Source organism: Echinops telfairi, unplaced genomic scaffold, assembly GCF_000313985.2.
Source record: "Echinops telfairi isolate 266 unplaced genomic scaffold, ASM31398v2 ScPeMD7_7458;HRSCAF=8496, whole genome shotgun sequence".
In the NCBI taxonomy this organism is placed as follows: domain Eukaryota; kingdom Metazoa; phylum Chordata; class Mammalia; order Afrosoricida; family Tenrecidae; genus Echinops; species Echinops telfairi.
Window position 1 is genome coordinate 37186615 of NW_022111358.1, and position 21810 is coordinate 37208424.

The window sequence follows — 21810 nt, forward strand, 5'->3', positions numbered from 1 at the left end:
CACCTACACCTACACCTACACACACACACACACACACACACCATGGGGCTCCTCAGGGCTTTAACAAAATTAACTGTTTATATGAAACAGCTGTACACTCACATGCAGTTGTAAGAAATAATAGACATTTGTGTACCCATATGCCCAGACGCCAAAAAATGCCTTGCCATCACGTCGATTCCAATTTGCTGTGACCTGTAGGACAGAACAGGGCAGAACAGAACGACCCTGTGGGTTCCTGAGACTTTCCATATTTAACAGAGTAGCCTCAACTTTTTCCCATGGAGCAGCTGGTGGGTTTGAACTGCTGACCTTGTGGTGAGAAGCTCAATGGGTAACCCACGAGGCCACCAGAGCTCCTTGATCCAGTTTCCCCCAATAGTAACATCCTGTAAAAAGATAGAGCACTATCACAAGCTGGCCCTGAGGTGAACAGACACAGAATATTCCCATCACCATAAGCACCCGCCCCCCCACCCACCGCCTCAAGTCTTTCTTATTGCCCCCACACCCAGTGGCCACCACAACACAGGGGAGACAGGTTGAATTATGTTCCCCCAAAGGTTATATTAAAGTGTTAACCCCTGATACACATGGATGTGACCTTGTTTGAATGAAAGTCTTTGAAGAAGTTAACATAAAGTCAGATGGGAATAGAAAGGGTCTTAACTACTCTGGGAACCCTAGTGGCACTGCCGTGTAAGCGCTGGACTGCTAATTACAGGTGGACAGTTCAAACACACCGGATTAAGATGAGGCTATCTGCTCCTGTTAAGATTTGCCGCCTCAGAAACCCTCTACAGGGTCACAGTGAGTCAGAACCTTCGAGAGGGCAGCGGGTTGGGTAGTTTCATCCATTATAAGAAGAGGGGAGATGCAGAAACAGACTGAGGGAAGATGGAGACAGGTTGGCATGGTACCAAGATTGCTAGGCATCACCAAGAGGTAGGAGAGAGCCCCGGGACAGAGCCTCCCCCATCGTGCTCAGAGGGACTCCTCATGGCCTACACCTCGATTTCAGATTTCTACCTCCTCCAGAGCTGGGGGAATACAGAGTTCTGTACTAAACTCTTGGTAACAAAAGGCCTAGGAAACGAATCAGACAGCACCTACTTGAGATTCTGGACAATCAGAAATGAAAGCAGAGAGAGAGAGAGAGAGAGAGAGGCCTTCAGATACCTGGGAGGTGAGGCCCAGGGTCACCTGTTTGCTCACTAACGTTTGGCCTTGGCAGGCTGCCTCTGTGCATGAGTCTCTCCCAGACTCTTGGACAAGGAACGACTCTTCCATGTCTCCACCACCCACCATGCTCATCACCCAGGATGGCTCATTCAGTACCACCTGACTGTGTCACATGGTCAATGGGGTAGGATGACCTTTGGTGGCCCTTTTGTAGCCCCGGTGGATACACCTCATGACCTCAGTATTACTAGGTCTGCTGGGATGTTTGACGCCCAGAGCAGCTTCCTGGGCGGTGGAAATAGTGTCAAAAGCCAGGCCTCACAGCATGTCTGGGTTGGGAGAGACTGCCTCTCAAGCAGAACCTCCCATTTTGGTTCCCACCATGGCGCAGGTACCCACCCCCTCCCCTTGCTGCAGTGCTCCTTCTGAGTGGCTTCCTCCCTCCCCCTCTGCCTCTCTTCCTACACCAACCCTGGGCTCCGCCACCACCAGCAACCCAGAAGGGTGGCACATAGGGGTCACACATTACTTGTCCAAGGTTTGTAGGTGAAGGCCAATGCTGAGGACAAGAGGAGATGGCCCACACGCCACCAACACTTGGCACAGCTTCCTCCTCCTACCAGGTCATAGCTACAGGCAGGAAGCCTGAGGCCTGGCCCACTCCCACAGCCGGGTCCTCAGCCCTAGTTTCAGGAAGGAGAGACTTGTGCAGAAGAGGGTCTGAGCTACTCCTGAGCTGGTGAGAAGTACAATGAGATTGCTCCCTGGCCCTGCAGCCAAGAACTTGAGTTACGCTTTCTTTAAGTGAAACTCGAGTAATAGCTTCTCTAGGATCTAAACCTTCAGGCCCTTCCAGCGGTTAATTTTACTGGTGGTTCCAAAAGCCCTATCCTGGCTCCCTCCTTTCCATCACCTCTCAGGACGCAACTTTCCAAGCCAGGTCTGGCAGGCCTTGACAGAGCAGGTCTGTCTCCTCCTTTTCTCTGGACCCCATGCTTCTGGTATTGGGGCCCGGGGTTCCTGTCGACTTATCTTTGCGAGCTTTTGTGTATGACTTGCCTCATTTCCTTGACCTGTTCTGCTGGGTGAAATGTTGAGTCCTTCGGATTTCCCCTTGTTTTCTGCCAAATTAAATTCGGCTACGAGTTGGGTGGCTAAGAGCAAGGTCAGTAGTTTGAAATCACCAGTTGCTTCTTGGGAGAAAGACAGAGCTTTCTACTGGTTCTACCTTGTCCAGTGGGATCACTAGGAGTGGACATGGACTCGATGACCATGTGTGAGGCTTGAGTGAGTGCTGGCTTCAGGCAGTTAGGGGACAGATGAATGGTTGATTAGGGAGGAGAGAACTACACTTCCAGTCCACTTCACGCAGGTTGTCTCTTGGCGAAGGCCCTGTTTGCTGGTATCTCTTAAGGGAAAGCTAGAGTTGTTCATGTTTAGATCCCTGCCTGGCCCCAGGGAGCCCTGGTGGTGCAGTGGTTACCCTTGGGGCTGCTAGCAGGAAGGTCAGTGGTTTGACCACACTAGCTGCCTCTGCAGGAGGAAGAGGAGGCAGTCTGCTTCTGCCGAGATTCACTCCCTGCCATTGACTCAATACTGACTCATGGCAACTCTCTAAAGCCCTGCAGAGTGGCTGGTGGCTTCCAACTGCCGACCTTTCAGATGGAAGCTGATGTTTAAGCACTCCACCACCAGGGCTCTCCCTGCCAAGAGTATAGCCTGGGCAGCCTGATGGGGCAGCTCTGCTCTACATTCCAGGGTTGAGCTCTGAGTCAGAATTGACTCCTAACTGAGTTGTCATGGGTCCTTGTCTGGCTGCCCCCTGTGGAGGGATCCTGGGGTGGCTGACGTGTGCTCTCCCAGGCACCAGCGCTCCCACTTTCCTGAGGTCGAGAATCCCTGGAGTGACAGCCCTTTAGCTGCCTGCCCTCGGGCATGTTGGCGCCTCATCTGTTAATCCAGAGGGAGGTTGGCCTGCTCTGCAGATTCCGATGACAGTTATTTTAGGGGCTGGGAAGGCACAGGCTTGTGACTGTTTACACAGTGAGCGACTTTTGTTATTTCAAAACACTGCAGACCGTTAGAGAGGAACGCCCCAATGTGTGCGGTGCTCTGTCCCGCCGAGAGGATTAGGAGCGGATTAAGCTCTTCCTTCCTGGCACTTTTCTGGATTTCCTACAGTGCTTCAGAGTGAACCAGCCAGTCAAGACAAAGAGAGAGGAAAGAAGGGACAGAGGAAGGACAAAGGAAGAGGAAACGGGAAGGCAGAGAAAAAGAGACCGGTTGGTCCCCTCTGAGGACTGGCCCTCCTGGTGGCTCTGAGCTGGCCCTGGGGTGGGGAGTGAGCATGTGACCAGTGGCAGCCGGGTGAGCCCTGGTGGTGGGATGCAAGCAGGCAGCGCTTCAGTCTCCTGTGGGTGGTCTCCCTCAGGACAGTGATGGCTATGCCTGGAGGTCATGGTCCCATGGACAGTTAGGGGAATGTTCTAAGCCAAGTCACTTTCTTCTTGGCCTTGGGTCCTTTGGCCTGTAAACAAGGCCAAGAAGAAAGTGACTTGGCTTAGAACATTCCAGCACTGTTAGGATCACAGTGTTCCTGATCAGCAGGGCCAGGAGCAAATGCACTGACTGAACCTGTGCTCCAAGCTGCTCAGAAAAGCTGGAGGCTCCCGATTCCACTCACTGCTCAGGCTCTCCGTGCTGTTCGCCAAGATCCCCATTCAGAGCGTTCCCTCGTCATCCCTCCATGTCCATGCCTACCTCCAAGGGAGGCTCCTAATAACGGTGATTTCCTAATTGGCAAACGCTGGGTCTCCTCCTGCAGGTTGGCCTCTTTCCAGCTGCAGTGAGACTGGCTGTAGGGGACTCTCTGCGGCTTCCCTAAAGAAACACCAGAGTCAGAGAGGCAGTGTAGCCTGCACTGGCCTTCAGTTCTTTCATCTGACCTAAACTTCCACTGATCGAGCACCTGCTGTGTTCTCATTGCTGGGGATGCAGAGGTGGGGCAGAGGATCTGCTCACGATAGGCCAATTTCCTCTTTGTACGGGACACTTGGTGTTAGGGATTGGATTGTGCCCCTCCCCAACACACATGTGAACTCAGCTAGGCCAGGATCCTCAGTACTATGCGTTCACCCTCCACTCGGTGCTCTGAGGTAATGATCTTTGTGTGACAAACCCTTGCCTCTGTGCAGTCACCTCTGGAGCTTGGGAAGGTTGGGCAGTGAATAAGGAAGAGTGAGGAAGAAGAAGTTGCTGGCTTTTAATGCCAGTGTTGGGGAAGAAGATCAAATATACCCAGACTCCCAAAAGAATGAGCAAATCTCTCTTGGGAGAAGTACAGGCGGGGTGCTCCTTAGAAGAAGGAAGGCAAGACCTCATCTCATGGACTTTGGTCGTGTTACCAAGGGGACCGGTGCCTTGAGAGGAACATCACACTTGGTCAATTGAGGGTCACTGAAAAGGGGAAGAACATTGAATAGATGGATTGGCACTGTGGTTGCAACAATAGAGTGAAATGTAGCAATGACTGTGAGGATAGCACCAGACTGGTGTTTCCTTGTGCTGCGTGTGAGGTGACTGAGGTGGGTGGGACTCAATGGCACCTACAATACAACAATACTGTTCATGAGGCAGGATGCCAACCACTGCATCAGGCTGACCTTGAGTCCAACTCCTTGGAGAAACCAAAAAGAGATGAAACCAGTGAGCAGGGATGGTGGAATCTGACTATCACCAAGAAAGGAAAGCTGAGGACAGAATGGATCCCAGGGTCCCTGTGATAGAAACCTTCTAGACCCCCGGGAAGATACTGAGACCCACGGCTGGGGTCAGAACTGTTGAAAGTACCTTTCTCCAGAGGTGACAGAAAGCCTTCCCCTAGAGCTGGTGCTCTGAGTTCAGATGTGTAATCTCCCAACTTGCGAGGGAGTGAATGTCTGTCTTTTTAAGCTGCCCATGAAGTATTTCTCTTACAGCTGCACTAGATAAGCAGACACATGGAGACACTATTTCCCAGCTTCCTTTGCATTAGGTGTGGCCACATCACTAAGTTGGTCAATGGCATGTGAGTGGACATGATGTGCGCCAGAGCAGGTGAGCCCTCTCTATCCCCTTTCTTCCCTACCGGCCACAGGGATGGTGGAACCCCACACTTGGAAACAGCCTGCGGTGCTGAGTCACACCATGGAGTAAAGCCCGCTTCCTTCTAAGGCACCCATTTGAGCAAGAAGCCATCTTCTGTTATTTTCACGGTATTACATCTTTTGGAAGGTCCTGTTACCGCAGCCAGTGCCATACCAATGGTCTGTCATATGAAGGGAGACCAAGAGGAACATAGGCACTGCCCTTCTAGAACGTTCTAGTCACTCATTCGCTACTGAGGAAAGGGCTCTGCCGGGGGAGCCGGGATTTTCAGACACCATCGTTGAGGAACCAGACCTCAGCTGGGGGTGGGGTTAGGTTGGATGGGGTTTCTCCACATTCAGAATGATGAAATGGTTGTTACAATGTCCCAGAGTTGCACTGCGATCCAATGATACTCACGTTGGCCTAAGTGTTTTGAGGAGGTTCAATCCTGGTGATGTGTGAGCGTGAGCAGATAACAGGTTCAGAAGTCCTCATTTCTTGGCGAGGCATTTTAAGCAGACTGTTTTCTGATTGGGTTTGGAGAGTATCCACCCCATATCCTCTGTGTGGCCAAGGGTTTGGGATTTCAAGTGTGGGCAAGCCATTTGGGCAATGGGTAAACGGTTTCGACCACCAATGATTTTCAGAGTCTCACTCACCCCCATTTCTCTTTTGAATAGCCATGTTCTAGAGTCACTGTCTTCTAGTTGATGCTGACTCTAGAAAGACAGGTGAGTTTCCAAGACTCGAAGTCTTGACAGTAGAAAGTCCTGTCTTTCTCCCGCAGAAAAGCTGGTCATCTCGAATGGCTGCCCTTGCAGTTAGCAGGTCAATAAATAACCACTGCCCTACCAGGCCTCCTTAGAGGTGACCTGTTACCCTGGTATGATCCTGTGAAATTTGTACGATCTTTTACTATGGACATTATTTGTCCACCCAAGGTATTCTTTCTTTTATTCAGTAGATATTGATTGATGTCTGGTCCAGCATCCTTCGAACACTGGAGAAAACTGATAACCTAGTTGGAGTTGATTGCATACATGCCCTCATAACAGAGGGGCCAGGGACATGCCACCAGGGAAGGGACAGGTGCATGGGTTTCCTAAGAGGGGACGGCTGCTGGCGAGGGGTGCCTGGGAAAACTCCAGGAAGCAGCTGGGGTTTACACAGAGCTGAAGAGGATTTTGGAATTTAAACATACAGCAGTTCAACCAAACTCAAAATTCCCTGCCATCAAGTCAATTCTGACCCAGAGTGATGCTGTAGGGTAGAGTAGAACTGTCCCCAATGGGTTTCCAAGATTGTAACTCTTTACAGAAGTAGAAAGCCAAGTCTTTCTTCCAAGGCACAGTGGGTGGGTTCGAACTGCTGACTTTGTGGTTAGCAGTCCAACATGTAACCACTATGCTACCCAGGAATGGGGAAAACCCAGAGGCACATTTGGTGTGCTCTTGGAAGACAGGATGCATGGGGAGGTGGGTTTGGGGGAACACGCAGGCTGAAAAACACAGGCGGGCTACCAAGATGGAGGGGGCCTGGATGATCCTATTTCTAGCGGGGTGGAATTCATGCCGTCTGAGTGGAGGTGCCATGATGACCTTTTCTGAATGTGGAAAAGTCCAGTGATGGACACAGGGGCACCCACTGACCAGCAATGGGACTCTGTAATGGTATTCCCAGCCCATCCATGCCTTTGACCTGCTAGGGTGGAGGGCGCCCACCCTGGAGGTCCTTTGAGTTTTTCCTCTTAGTCCGTAGAGACTCAGCTGCTGATTGGGTCCAGGCTCTGGCTCCACGGAGATTAACAAGGTCTTCCTTCATTTCTTCCCTTCACATTGGAGCCCCTTGTGAAGAGGGACATGTTTAATCCCTGGCTGCGAGTCAGCAGCTTCCTGCAGCTGTCAGACTCAGTGCCCTCCCCTCTCAGGAGCCCGGGCTGGGATGGCTGGCTGGGAGCGGGTGCTGATGGGATGGTGTCCCGGTATCTCGCTGGAACCTGCTCACCAGCACTCGCTATCCATTACAGGGAGAGTGCCAAATTGGGGAAGGTAGGCCTTCACTTGCATTACTTCAGACTTAACAGAAAAGGATGAGTCTATAGAGACTTGCATGGGAGCCCTGTTGGTGTCATGGTTACGTGCTGGGCTGCCAACCGCAAGGTCAGCAATTCGAAACCTCCAGGCACTCCATGGGAGAAAGACAAGGCTTTCTGCTCCTGTAAAGAATTACAGTTGTGGAAATCCACAGGGGCGGATCTACCTTGCCCTAGACCTAGAGGATCGCTCTGTGTTGGAATTGACTCAGTGGCAATGAGTTTGGTGTTGCTTGTGGAGACTTGGATCCGCCGTCTCCACCTTTAGCTCGTGTCTGTAAAACCAGGAGACAGGGAGGGGTGCTCTGTTGACAAGACGCCTTGTGGTTCAAGACGATCTTGAGATGCGCCTGTGTCCTGGTGAGGGTCTGGGTCCAACATGGTGGTTCTCCCAATGTGAAAGGCCAGAGTGGGGCTGGTGGAGGAGCTGGGAGAGACGGCGCCTTTGCCATCAGCTGTAGCGGGAAGATGGCTCCTGTGTACAAGGTGCACTGGAGACTGAGGTCTGTCTGCAACCTCTCTTGGCTTAAACTCCTTGCCCCGTACAGCAGGGTTATGTAGAAACTCTGTTTTGGCCCCCATTCTGGAGGTATAAACCTGGGACTTTAAGAGCAAACTTAGCCGGTAAACTCAGGCATCGCTCTAGGTCCTAGACTCGCAGGATTTGAGCTGGGCGGTGACTCTGAGGGGCAGATGATGGCTGATAGAGAATTAGAGACTGTAAGGGAACACGAATATCAATCAACAGGCTTTATCGAGAATCATTAGCCCCAGGGGTTATTAGAGGGGAAGGGGAATGGGAACATGGGCAAAGTGGAGAAGCCAAGCCGAGAGCAAGAGACAGAGCCAGAGGGCAAAAAGTGGACTTAGCAAGAGAGGAATAGCTAGAATGGAAGAGCCGAGCCAGAGAGAGACAAAGCCAGGCGCTAATATACCCCCGGGACAGTAATCATCAAGTCTGTAAAAGCACCCTGCAAGTCTCCTGATTGGCAAGTTTAAATGAGGCAGGGGGGACATAAACTTTGACGGGCACAGGAACTCTTCTGGCACATGAGGGAAGATGTGGGGAGGTGGAGAGAATTATGGGAAGAAGCTCAAAACGGTTATGCTCAGTCGGACCCGTTCATGGGGAAATGGAGTGAGACCCCAGCTTGGTGCCAAGCCTGTCTGGAGGCTCTGATGAACTGTGGGAGTAGAATATACTCTTGGGGAGTCAGTCCCTTGCTCTGGAATGAGTTTCCCCTAGCCATGTCTCATGGCTCTGCCCCCAACCACACATCCAGACACCTAGTCCCAGCAGGTCAGTTAGCTGTTCCCAGGGAGCACGAATTTTAGGTAAGAGCCAGGGGAGACGGAGGCCAGGAGATCTTGGCGAGTATTCTTGAGTGGCCCATGATGCCAGCTCTGGAGGCTCCTCACTATGCCTTTCCTCAGTATTAAACTCTTTCTTCGATCCCTTCAGACCCTTCCACATCCTTCCAGTAGAGTCTTCTTTGGGGATTACACCAGAAGAAGTTGGCTTCTGTGGCTGCCTCCAGGAGAACCTTACCTCCAAACGGCCACACCTTCAGGGGAAGGAAATGCCAACCCGCTCTTGCTGGCCCTGAGGTCCAGGCGACAGGTCTCTCTTCAGGGCTGGTCTGTGTCTCTTCTGTGAGGTTCAGAACAGCACGGGTTCCCAGGAGACCACGAGCTCAGAGGGAGGATGGAAATGCTGCTTGCCTGTCCCCACGTGATTACTTACAAGTTGTGTGGCTTTGGACAAATCTCTTAGCCTCTGGAGGTCTCAATGAGCTAAAAGGCCAAGGGGTATTCTGGAAAAATGTTCACTGGGCCAGTCATTTAACCTCACAGGACCTCTATTTCCTCATCTCCAAAGTGAGGCTTCCCCACAGTACCTCACTAAGGATGAGGGAAAAGGGAACTTGCGCGGCCGGCATGGAGAAAGTGCCAGTAAATGGTGGTTTCAACCCCATCGAGACAAAAACGCCTGCTACCTCCTGGCAGCCAATGGACCAAGAACTTGGGAGACCTCTCCTGGGATGTGAGCTGCCATTTCATAAAATACCTACTGTGGGGTTCCTGGAGATGGCTCCCAGGCCCCTGTATCCCCCGCTCCGCTCAGCACAGCTAGGGCCCACCCGCCCTGTCCTCACTCGCTTGCCATCCTTCATCGCACTTGGCAGGTGCTTCCAGAACCCACCGCGCCAGTCTCACGCCTCTTCTGTGCTCTGCTCCAGGGCGGGCTGGGACTTTCCGGGCTTCCTGCCGAGATTTATAATTGAACAGGGCCAGTGAGATTTCCCCATCCAATAGTCCGCTCTCTCCTAACACAGGGAAATGGGTGTTTAGTTATTGTCTGTGTGGTTTTCCTTCTTGTAGCTGCTTGATAACTGCCGCGGCTAAACCTCAGGACCAGGGTTTCGGTTCTTCTTTTCTTCCTTACTTTTCGTGAGGAGCAAATATGGCGCCCTTAGGGGCAAAACTGCTCCCTGCAGGCCTCAGCTTCTCCCCTGGTTTGCTTCTGTGCAGATTCCTGGGAAGTTATGCTCCAATAACCCGAGTTTCTGCGGAAGGGCCTGGATGAGCCAGGGAGAAGCATATAGGAGAATCATAAGCTTCTAGAAGGGGCTCATGGGACCATCAATTTCATTCCATTCACTTTATACCTCATGAAATTGAGGCCTGGGGAGGGCTGTTTCCATGGAGACAGGCTGATTGATAACAAAGCCAGGCCTTGAACCTTGAGTGCTTCGCATCAAGTTCAGTGCTTTTTTACCCCACGAAGACATTTGCAATGTCTGAAGATGGCTTTGATTGCCACAGTTTGGGGGAGGGGAGCACGCTACTGGGATTTGGTGGGTGGAAGCCAGGGACTGTGTTGAACATCTTACAGTGCACTGGACAGCCCCACCCCACCCCATATACACACATAAAAAAGTATTTGGCCCAAATTCTCAATAGTGCTGAAGTTGAAAAGCCTTGCACTAGCTCACAAATGAGGAATACGTGGTTTGCATAAAGAGGAGTCTTCTCATCCCAAGCCATGGCAGACATCACCAATCAATCACAGCACTTTTCTCCCCTGATCAAAGTTTTAAGTTCTTCTCAGCACAGTACTCTATTCAGTGGTTACTAGTTGAGATGACATGGATTGATTTCCCTTTGGCTGGAGAACATGGAGGTGGTAGGTCCTGAAGACATTTTGCTTGGGCTTCAGTCCTGGTTTTGTCTCCACCTAATTGTTGTGTGGTGCTGGGTCAGCGACCTACTTAATTTGGCACACTTTTTTTCTCATCTGCAAAATGGGACATCAAATGAGCTGACGTCTTGTCACTACATGTTACTAAATGTTACTACATCTGGCACATCATGAGCTGCCCAAAATATCAGCTTTTAGAGCTGTCATCGGCCCTGCTCTACTGGCAAAGAAGCAGCTGATCCTTCTATGACAGAGGCAGGCCGGGTTTGTCCCCAGCTGGGACAGGCAGGGGAGCCTCCATGTCTTCCCCGATGCAAGATATTGCACCTTCCCGAATGACCAAACCTTCCCTGGCTCCTAGAAGACTCAGTCACCAGCCTGCTCTCCCCATGACGTCTGTAGTCTGTAATGAATAAACGGGGACAGCCTGCCCTCAGGCTCCTTGCTAAGCCATTTGCATGTTCCCATCTAAGGTCACTTTACAGATGAGGACCTCAAGGCTCAGTGAGGGCATGTCATTTGCTTGAGGATGGAGCAGAGCCCTGAGCAGCCAGGCTAGGATCCTCCCCAGGACCAGAGCTCTCACCACTGGGAAGCGCAGTATCCATGCCTGTTGGAGGAGGGGGAGGCAGGGGAGGTTAAAGACAGGAGGGAGGAAGGAGAGGTGAGCACTCTGAGAAGGAGGGCTCTCTGAGAAAACAATGGTGTCATGTCTGCCTAGTCCCCAGGTGGTTTGGTTTCGATCTAATGACCTTTCAGGTAGCAGCCCAAAGCAACCACCATGCAACCAGAGAGCACTGTTGGAAGGGAAGCTTGGAAGGGGTTTACAGCAGCAAGCCAGGGTGGCGGGCATGGCCAGGCCGGAAGAACATGCAGAGCCTGGGCTCGTTACAGGTGCCTGCTAGTGTAGGGTGAAGAGGGCAGGTGGCCCCAGACTAATCTACCCCCAAACCCCATCTTCACACCAAGCATCAGTCTCTGGTTGTAAGACTGCCTCAGTTCTCTCTCCTGGCACATCCAGACACAGGGCTGGGGCATTTGGCCATGAACCCCCACCTCCCCTCCCTGTACCCCATGTGTCCCAGAGGCCATGCCTGCACCCCTATCCCCAGGCTCTGGGCCCCTGCCCCATGTCCCACACAGCTTCCTCGTGCTCAGCCTCCCCAGGAGCTTAGGGGCTGGAGCTTTGGCTTGGATGACACGGAACAAAGTAAAAGACCGGAGAAAGCCCGCTTCCTTCTTGGGCACAGTGCAGCCTGTAAGCGGGTGCTGGTGGCTGGGACTCAGCGTGAGCAGGCCGACAGTGAGTGGAGCGGAGTGGAACAATTGTCATCCCAAGTTAAGCAGGCCCATCACGGGAAGGATAAAAGTTAATGGGGAAGCCACACTCCAGCTCCCCACTATTAAGCAAGAGAAAGACTGGCGGAAGATAAGAAAGCTGAGAGGCGAGGCTGGGAGGCAGCTCAGCTCCACTAGGGAAACAGGCAGTCAGGCTGGATTTAAGTAGGGAGGTGTGGGCGGGGTGTCACCAGATGTTCTTCCGGCCTGGCCATGCCCGCCACCCTGGCTTGCTGCTGTAAACCCCTTCCAAGTGTGTGGGGGTGTCACCAGATTAGGGGGTGTCTATGTTGCTGCATCGCTAAATTCCCCTCCATTCTCCAGGTGGCTTCTGAATCTATCATCCATTGGCAAAGGCTACCTGCTTCCCAGGCCCACCGAACCCACTCAGGAGGAAAGAGCCAACTCCTTCTTGAATCCATCAAATGGCAGCTGCCCAGTTGGACTGTGGGCACCTGGAGCCTCATCTATCCAACAATCCCAGTGGCCTTGGTTTCTGGGCAAGCTGCAGAGCAGCTTAAGGGATATAAGCCCAAAAAGGGTGATGGGGGCTCTCCTGGATCAAGCAACTGCTCCCATGCCAAGTAGCATCACTACTACTATTAACTGTCACCACGGTGGCTAACATTCCTTGAGGACCTCACTGTCCTCAGCACTTCATCTTAGCCCTGAGTTCTGCTTCCTCAAAACCTTCAATAAGGCAGTCTGGGGGCTCTGGTGACAGCCCCCTCAACCACACTCCTGCAGGGCCAAGTTGGGACATGCCCCAGCCAGGGGGCTGGTTCCTGGTGACCCTCAGCATCTTGTCACTGGCCCCAACCTACAACAGCCTGGAGCTAGAGGGGTTGGTGGGGTTTCTCATTCACACTTGCGGTCTGGCCTCCGTGTTCTTGTGTTCTCGTGTGGGCTGCCCCTTGATCTCTTCTTTCTACTGGTGGAAGAGCCTGCGGGGTATAGTGGCTATGTGTTGGGCTGTGATCTGCACGGTTGGAACCACCAGCAGCTCCAATGGGAGAAAGACTGGGCTTTCTACTCCCGCAAACTCTTACAGGGGGCACAGTGAGTCAGCCTCGACTCGATGGCAGTGAGTTTGGTGTTGGTTCTACTAGTGAACTCCTATGAGTCTTGAAGCAGGTCCCACCCTTATCAAGAAGTCTTCCTTGACCTGCTCTCCCTCTCTGGTTGGAGCACACCCATAATGCCCTGTCCCCTTTGAGTACCCATGATGCCCTGTATCTTTGTGAGTACTCATAATGTTCTAGTTCCCTATGAGTACCCATAATGCTCTGCCCCCTGTGGAGTATCCCTCATACCCTGTCCCCTTTGAGCCCCCACAATGTCCTGTTTTCCTGAGTACCCAGAATGCCCTGCACACAGTTCTCCTATTCTAACTCCTTGCATTGCAGTTACATGGAGTCAAGGGCCAGGTCTGAGTCTTCCTTGTCTTTGAATCTCCACCCTCTAGGCCCGTGTCTGACACGTTTAAGGCACTCACTGCATGTCACTTCAATTTAACAGAACTTATTTGTTCCAAAGGGGGTTTCTGTGGGCTGGGGAGATGGAGAGCTGGGGGCTGTTGCTTTCCCCGGCCCCTGGTTCCGTGCCCACATGGGAAACGTGGAAAGAGTAGCCACTGTGCATACCTTCCTGCTCCCCCCGCCCCCTCGAGAGTGAAGTCCCGCAGAACTGCTCTGGTTCGCTGCCTGGACAGGCAGCCTCTGTTCATGACATGCCATGCAGTGAGCAGCTTGTCACCAACCCTAGGTGAGCAAGTCACTCCAGGAACATAAGATGACAAATAGGGACATAGAGAGCAACCCTGTGGGCAGCAATCTGAGAAGCGCCATCCCACATCCAGGGCGGCCCATGCCATCAGGGCTCCTTGCTGACCAAGTCTACGTGTACAGGAAACATCCCTGTGGGGTGAGTGACGGCAACCATGAAAACCCTGAACTCTAAAGTCCTGAGCAACCTCCTACCTTCAACCCCCAAAGTCTCTACCCGGCGACGATGCCACCCCCCAGCTGGACAGAGTCCAGGCCCCCGACCTGGCCTCTTTCTTAGCTGGCGCTGAGAAGCCGAGCTCGGCAGGCAGGCACTGGGAGAAGGCAGGGCTGTGCAGGCGCCCGGCTTTCATGATTCATTACATCCTTCTTCCTCCCAGATGAAATCGGATCCAGACATATTAGCGGCATGTCCTTCACTGGGTCCCCTGGCACAGCAGGCTCCCCATCGGCGGGCAGAGGCTGGAGCAGCAGGGCAGCCAGGCTTGTGCAGGCCCGGGGTCAGCAGGGAGCGTGGTGGCTCCAAGCCAGTGCCACAGCTACATGGGCCTGAATCTCTTTTACCCAATGACTGTGAGTTATAGGCTTTATACTTTTAGATACCAGAATAAACTTGATTTGGAATTGGCCCCTGGGGAAATTTATGAAAGAAAAATAAAGATGTTCGATGGAGTCTAATGTACTTTGCTCGGCTGCTGTCTCTGCCAACGTACACAAAGCCCCAGATTTATGGATGTGTGTGTGCATGCGCGTGCGTGTGCAGGGCTGGTTTCAGCCCTCCAACAGTGGCACCATCGCCAGCACCCTTGTCTTTGCTCCCGGTGCCTGTAGCTAGTGCTCCCTCTCAGCCCCTTCCCCACAGGTGAGGGCCACACTGCCCTGAAATGCCCTGCCGCTGACCCCATCATCTGACCCTCCTGGATGTCACACTGTCCCCATGACAACGAGGACCAAAACACAGGATGAGCCTGCAGAAGCCAGAGGGTCGGGGTGGGATTTGAATCCAAGTTACCTGGTGCCAGATTAACACTCTGCCACGGAGTTGATTTTGACTCCCAGCAACCCTGCCTAGGGTGTTTGAGGCTGTAGATTTCTGTGGGGGCAGACAGCCTCATCTTTCTCCCCTGGGTGGCTGGTGTTTTTGAACCTCCAACCTTGCAGTGCTTACCCAACAGCATCACTGGTTCTAAGGTACCTGTTTCAGGCTAACTAACGAATGGCATCCATATGCCATCTATATGCCCAGACGTCACCAAGACCAGGCCACTCAGGGGCCAAGGGAAGTCCGGCTGAGCCTGTGGTGGGCTGCCTTGCACTTGTTCTGGGTAACAGAGCCCCCAGCGACCAAGCCAGGGTTCTCACCTGACCACACCTGGGCAATGGCTTAACCTGCTGCTCCTCATTTTTCTGTTCTGTAGAGTGACCACAACACCTATCCCTGAGGGTAGGTGGGGGTGTGGGGAGAGACCACATGTGACATCGTCAGCATGTGCCTGCTGTCACAAAGGGAGCCCGTGACAAATGTCAGCTCCTGTCATGATGATGACGATAGGACACGCTGATTAGTCTGTGGGTGGCCAGGTGCATGTGAGCACACAGCTAATCCTGAGGGATGGTGTGGAGCAAAGGAAGATGGACAGTCGTATCTCCCTGTCCAGAGGCCCAGCTCGAGCTGAGCCTTTTGTCCTCAAACGTGCCGGCTTGGCTTTGAGCAGAGAAGCCATTAGGGTGTGCTGTGGTCGGACTGTGACATCCAGAAGGATAAGAGTCATGCCCTAATCCTTGGCACCCGTGGAGCTGCCTTGGTTGCTGACCTAATGACGAGGCGGTCGGATTGATGAGGATGGACACGGTCCAGGCTGATAACCAGAGACACAGAGGGGATGGCTGTGGGAAGACGGAGGCAGAGATTGGAGGGATGTCAAGGACACCCAGAGCTGGAAGAAGCAAGGGGGGAAATCCTTTTGAGGAGGTTTTGCAGGGACACCCACGGGGGTGGGGGCCAGATCAGTGACACTGCCAGAGATGGGGACACAGAATGTCCGTCTAGGAAATGTTTGTGCTTCTGTAGAAATTTATTGGTTTTTAAAATTGTTTATAAAAATAGCCCTGCAGTGAGTGATAGCAACAAAACCGACTTTTACATGTCTTCAGACCCACAAAACTAAATTCTCTATGTTGATTTGCGTTGGGGAGCCTTCTAATGCACTCCGGGCAGAGACGTCACCACTGCTTGATCACAGGGACGGCTCCTCCGCACACGCTGCCCACACGCCCTGTGCTGTTGGTTGCTGCTGCCATCGTTCTTGCAGTCGCTGGCTCTGTCAAACTGTTGGCGTTTCTGCGACGGTCTTGGCAGGAGTGTGTGTGAGCCCACAGCCACAGACTGTCCTGGGCATGAGGTCGTCACAGAAGGAAAAGGAGACTCACTGTCAAGAACCCACTGCTGCTCAGCTGTTCCCGGTGTCCCGCAGGGCATGGCCAGTCTATGTAGCAGGAGCTTAACAAAGTGACTCTGTGGCAGGTATCCGTCAAATCCACGCAGCAGCATTAGTTTGAAGCCACTCTCTTTGTGGTCATGTGTATTGATCACATGTTCTTCTATGAGTAAAAGTAACAGGAAGCCTGATAGGGACTTGTCAGGCTTTAGTCCAAGAGGAGGCCCATGGGACGGGGGATGGAGGGGATACCTTTGAGTTCCCACACTGGTGGCCAGGCCAACACCTTGATCTCAAACTCCTGGCTTCCGGAGCAAAGAGTAAATGTCGGTGTGTCAGCCACGCAGCCACCACTTGTCTGTCAGTCTGTCGTATTGCGATGGCTTGTGTGTTCCTGCGATGCTGGAAGCTATGTCACTGGCATTTCAAATGCCAGTAGGGCAGTACTTTGAAGACAAAGGTGCGCCTGACCCAAGCTAGGTATTCTCCATTGCATTGTACGCATGTGAGAGTTGGGCTTTGAATAAGGGAGACCGTAGAACAGGGGTCCTCAAACTGCGGCCACATGCAACCCACCAAGGACATTTATCTGGTCCACCGGGTGTTTTTGCCCCATTTGTTTTTTTACTTCAGAATAAGATATGTGCAGTGTGCATAGGAATTTGTTCATAGTTTTTTTTAACTATAGTCAGGCCTTCCAACAGGTCTGAGGGACAGTGCACTGGCCCCCTGTTTAAAAGGTTTGAGGACCCCTGCCGTAGTAGAATGGATGCATCTGAATCCCAGTGCTGGAGAGGAGTATGGACAGTGCCAGGGACTGCTGGAAGGGCAAACTGATCTGTACTGGAAGAAGGAAGGCCAGAGCTGCTTAGAGCAAGGATGGCAAGACTTCGTCTTATATATTTCGGGCATATGGTCAGGAGACACCAGTCCCTAGAGAAGGACATCATGCTTGGTAAAGTGGAGGGGAGGCGAAAAGGAGGAAGGCCCTCCAAGAGATGGACGGACACAGTGTCTCCATCCATGTGCTCGGGCAGAGGAACATGGCGAGGATGGCGGAGGCAGGGCAGTGTTTCGTTCTGGTGTGCATGGGGTCGCTGTGGGCTGGAACGGACTCAGTGGCACCAGACACAGCACTCACCCAGGGTACGGTACATTGTTATGTCAACGGGGGCTGTGGGGGCTTGATGGGAGTCACATTCCGTGGGGGAGACCCAGGTCCTAACGCAGCCACCAGCTGTCTGCTACTGGAGGCCTGTGTGGTGCTAGCGTGCTATGGTGCGGAACAGATTTCTGCATCATCGTGTTTCAGGCTAGGAAGAAAGGCCTGGTGCTCTGCTTCCAAAACCCGGCCAGCAGAACCCAACAGACCCCGTGGGCCACCATTGACCGTGGTGATGGCGCAGGTGGGGCAGTCTGGGCTTAGCTGCGTGGGACTGGGGCCAGCACAGGTCAGGAATCGACTTGCTGATGGCTACCTGCCACAACAGGAAAAGCCACACACAGGTGAGGGGGCAGCAGCAGCCACCTAGAAGATGAGAGCAGCACCCCTGCCCTGCATAGCAACTGGTCACATGGCCTTGCCAACCTGGCTCAGCGTCCATGTCCCCAGCAGAGCCAGAACTCCAGGGCCGCTGCCAACATTCATTAATAAGTGATGGAAAACCTAGCAGGAATGGCAGGCTGGACTGCATGGCTTCGGGCCTGCATACGCGGCACTGGCCACCTTCACGTCTCCCAGGAGTGCGTGTGGTGAGAGGCCCAGCGGCACTGGCGTGAGCTCCTCACGGCTAAGTCAAACCTGGGCTGACACAGCCAGGCTCGCTGACCTGGGGGCAGTGCTGGCCGTGGCACTGACCTCCCTCGGGGATTTCCCATGGGGAGTTCAAGGGGCAGTCCCATCCAGAGGACTTGGCGTTTGCTGATGGGGATAGGGCCTGTGATCTCTGAAAGGTCGGTGTGCTGAGCTCGTCTCCCCCGTGGTCTGAGGAGCGGGAGACCAGAGAGAGGAAGAAACGTGTACTGCCCTTTCTCTGGACTTGGGCTTGGGGAGGGGAGCAGGACCAGCAGCCTGGCTGCACTCAGGAGCACCCCACCTTCCATCTTGGGGTGCCATCCGGTGTCAGTCCCAGACACCCATCACCCCTGACCTCACCTTGCTTTCTTTAGGGGGGCCTGCTGGAGGGAGGTGGGCATTCACCTTCTATACCCCTGCCTCCTTCCTTCAAGAGAGGAATCCCAACTTCCTGCGAGCTCCTGCCTGGCCATGTCTCTCTCTGTGTCCAGCAGGATGGAGGCAGATTTTGCTGAGGCTTGAAGCTTGCACAGTTAGCCGGGCCCGCTCTTCCTATGAAGAGTCACAGTCTGGGAAATCCTGTCCTACAGGGTCACTGTGAGTTGGCGTGAACTCGATGGCAGTGAGTTTGGTTTCTTCAGCGTGGCAGTAGGCCCATGGGGTACAAATGGCTAAAAGGCTCCAGTGCTGATGGAAAGGATGGCAGGTCAAGCCCACCTAGAGGTGCCTCATTAGAAAGGTCTGGCAATCTACTTCTGAAAACCGCCTCTGCTCTGACACATAGTGGATCGTCACAAGTCAGAGCCAACTCCATGGTAATGGGTTTGATGCTGGTTAGGGGTGATGTCTATTAAACAATCCTGGGTAAGGGTGGGACAGAGCCCAGCCCCCTCCCCCCCATTGAGTCACAGCCTGCTGACACCTCCTTGGTCAGTGAGAGAGACCAAGCAGAGTTGGAGCTCTCTCTCTGGTGCTTCTGGTCTGGTGCTTCTTTTGCATCTGGTCCCTTGAAGTCCTGTCGCATCCCCTGCTGATCCCAGGAGCCGTCTGCAGACTGCACAGGGTGGATTTGTTCAGCCAACGTCAGCGGAGCTCTGCATCCACCAGCCCGTGGCCCCTGCTGCCTCTGCCTCATCATCCTGCTTCCTGCTCATCACTTCCATGAGTCAGGAGAAGCCTGTCATGGTCCAGACTGGACTTCCCCATTTCTACAACCGCGTCAGCCATTCCTTACTATCAATCTCTCTACACGACACAGACAAGTATGAATGACTTTGCTTATCCGGAGAACCCAACCCAACACAGTCTGAACACAAGCCGTCCGGTCCTGGAGTCAGAAGGGGCTAGCGTGATCCCGGCTGGGGTCCACCTAGGGCCCAGTCTCCATGGCCCCGTCCCTTCCTCCTTTCCAACACGGTAAGCAGGGCATCAGCGTTACCCAGTGAAAGATGAAGATGAACCGAGAGCCTCAAAGCCCACTGCTAGAGGGGGCGGAGACCCTGTCCACCCACCATCTCCAGCCCCTGTAGCTCCGCGGTCAGTGTGGCCCAGCACGTTCACCACGTGGGCCACGCAGGGGGCATGCCCACCGCCAGCGTGTCGATGGAACTCATTGGAGTCCTCTAGGTCGGAGTGGAACTGCCCCAGAGGGTTCCCAAGGCTGTAATCTTGATGGAAACAGACTGCCACAAGGGGCAGCGGTAGGCTCAAACCACTGACCTTTCAGTAAGTAGCAACCACTCTCTGAATGAGGCCACACCACTTCACGCTAGGAGAAGTCAGAGCGATGCCCCCTGATGGCCCTGAAAAAGCAGATCCATGTGGCCACGAGCCAGGAACTCTTTCTTGGGGCGCTAACCACAAGCAGTTCAAAACCATCAGCGGGTCCACGCGAGAGAGGCAACACCGTCTGCTCCCGTGAAGAGTCACAGTCTTGGAAACCCACAGGGCAGCCTCTACTCTGTCCGAGAGGGGTGCTATGAGTCAGAACGGGCTTCATGACAGTGAGGTGTTTGAGTGGGGAGCTTCTAGGAACCGAGAGGTCCCTGGACCAGTGCTGGCAGGAGACTAGACCCTCCACCATCCAACCCCAAGGAAACGAATTCTCTTGACAACCAGTGGGCTTGGAAGAGGACTCCAGCCTCTGTAGAGGAGCAGCCGCGGCAGAGCTGAGCAGAGGATCCTGCCAAGCTGTGCCGGCCTCCTGCCCCACCGTGCCGCTGTGTGGCCCTGAGTCACCACGCATTGTAGCTGTTCGCTCGGCAGCAGAGAATACAGTTCCCATCGAAACACGTCCTTCCTGTGTCTAGGAAGGAAGCACAGCCCCCGGCCCAGAGAGCAAGACGAATGGCCATGCTGCCTCGAGAAAATCATGTTGCCTCCCAGAGATGCAGAGCCTCCACCTTGAATGGAGGCAGTGATGGAACCTGCCTCCCAGGGCTGAAGCCGGCCAAGTCCGTTCTCAACATCACGGGGCCTATGAAAAGCACGCCACTCTCAGGTGAGGCTACCTGCTGACGGGGCGGGACGTGGGGAACACTTCAGGGCCTTGTGACTTGCAAGGTCGAATTCATGTCACTGATGCTGAAGATATTGGGAGTAAAACACTCCCAGACAACGACTCTTTCGCTTCTCATCCACATCTCTACCACATCCATGCCGGCCCGGGGCAGAACCAGAACTGGAGAACCTGGTCTCTCCTCCAAGGGCTTCCTGAGAGTCTCCTGAGAAATAATTGAACTTCTGAGCCGAGGGGACATGGGGATGCAGGTGCAGGGTGGACAGGCCCAAAAGGGACCAACCGGCTGGCTAAGCAGCAGAACCCGTAAGGATGGAGCCAGATGTCCAAGGGAGACCAAAACAGCGCCTCCTCCCTTCAGGGAAAAGCTGGTGCCGGACATTTCTGGGGCTTCCTCCTCTCTCCCTGGTGACGGCACTCGTATAAGGGAGATGCTCCCATATGACCCACCCCCTGGGTCCATGACTCGATGGCCCAGGAACCATGGGCCCCGTCATCAGACTTTGTGGAGGAGAGCTCTGAGCTTGGGTCTTTCTGCTAGGACAGTGGGCTGGGCTGGGTTCCAGACGCTGGTGAGTCTCACACACTCCCACATGCCTGGTCACAAGGGCTCACTCATGTGGCTGGGCCCGCACTTTCAGTCTGTGACTCTCTGGTCCTGTGTGTGCAGCTACACGTGCCTTGTGCATTCAAAGATCTTTCTTAGCCAGAGGCATTCTCTCTCTCTTTCTGCAACACTGTTTCCCGACTTGATGCACACCCCCGTGGCATGCACCCACCAGAGGGATGTCTAGACTTGGGCACGCCAGTACCAAATGCGCAGCCAGTCCAATCTACTGAGAATTCCCCTGGATCTCAGGGAAGTACACTTCCCAGGTTCCCTTTGCCTCTGAGTTCTGGGAAATTTTGGTCAATAGGAGGCATTAATGGAAAATGGGAGGGTGGGAGGAAGTGAAAATTCAGGGTATTTCTCTCCCTGGTGAAGAACAAGCAAGTCTGTCTTGGGAGAAGTCTGAGCACAGCTAGAGTGCCCTTCAGAATGGGGACAGCGAGCCTTTGTCTTGTGACCTGTGGACATGCTATCAGGAGGGAGGATCCTTGGAGAAGGACATTGTGCTTGGTGAGGTAGAGGGTCAGTGACAAAGAGGAAGGCCCTCAACAAGATGAACTGATAACAATGGCTGCACCAGTGACTCAAACATGCCAATGATTTTGAGGATGACACAGAACCGAAAGTTTCCTTTGTTGCATATGGAGTTGCTGGAGCCAACTTGAGACCCCTAACCTCCACTACCACCTCCATCACCCTTACCACCACTACCACCACCACCAC

At 53.5% G+C, this 21810-nt stretch overlaps 1 protein-coding gene across 1 annotated transcript in view; it reads right to left on the reverse strand.

The window, feature by feature from the left end:
- CACNG4 (calcium voltage-gated channel auxiliary subunit gamma 4) overlaps window positions 1-21810 on the reverse strand; it is a 37338-nt gene that overhangs the window by 14941 nt on the left and 587 nt on the right. The window contains exon 2 of the mRNA XM_045299482.1: window positions 19471-19597. Within this exon, the coding sequence (XP_045155417.1) occupies window positions 19471-19597 (127 nt within the window). The remainder of the gene's footprint in view (window positions 1-19470; window positions 19598-21810) is intronic.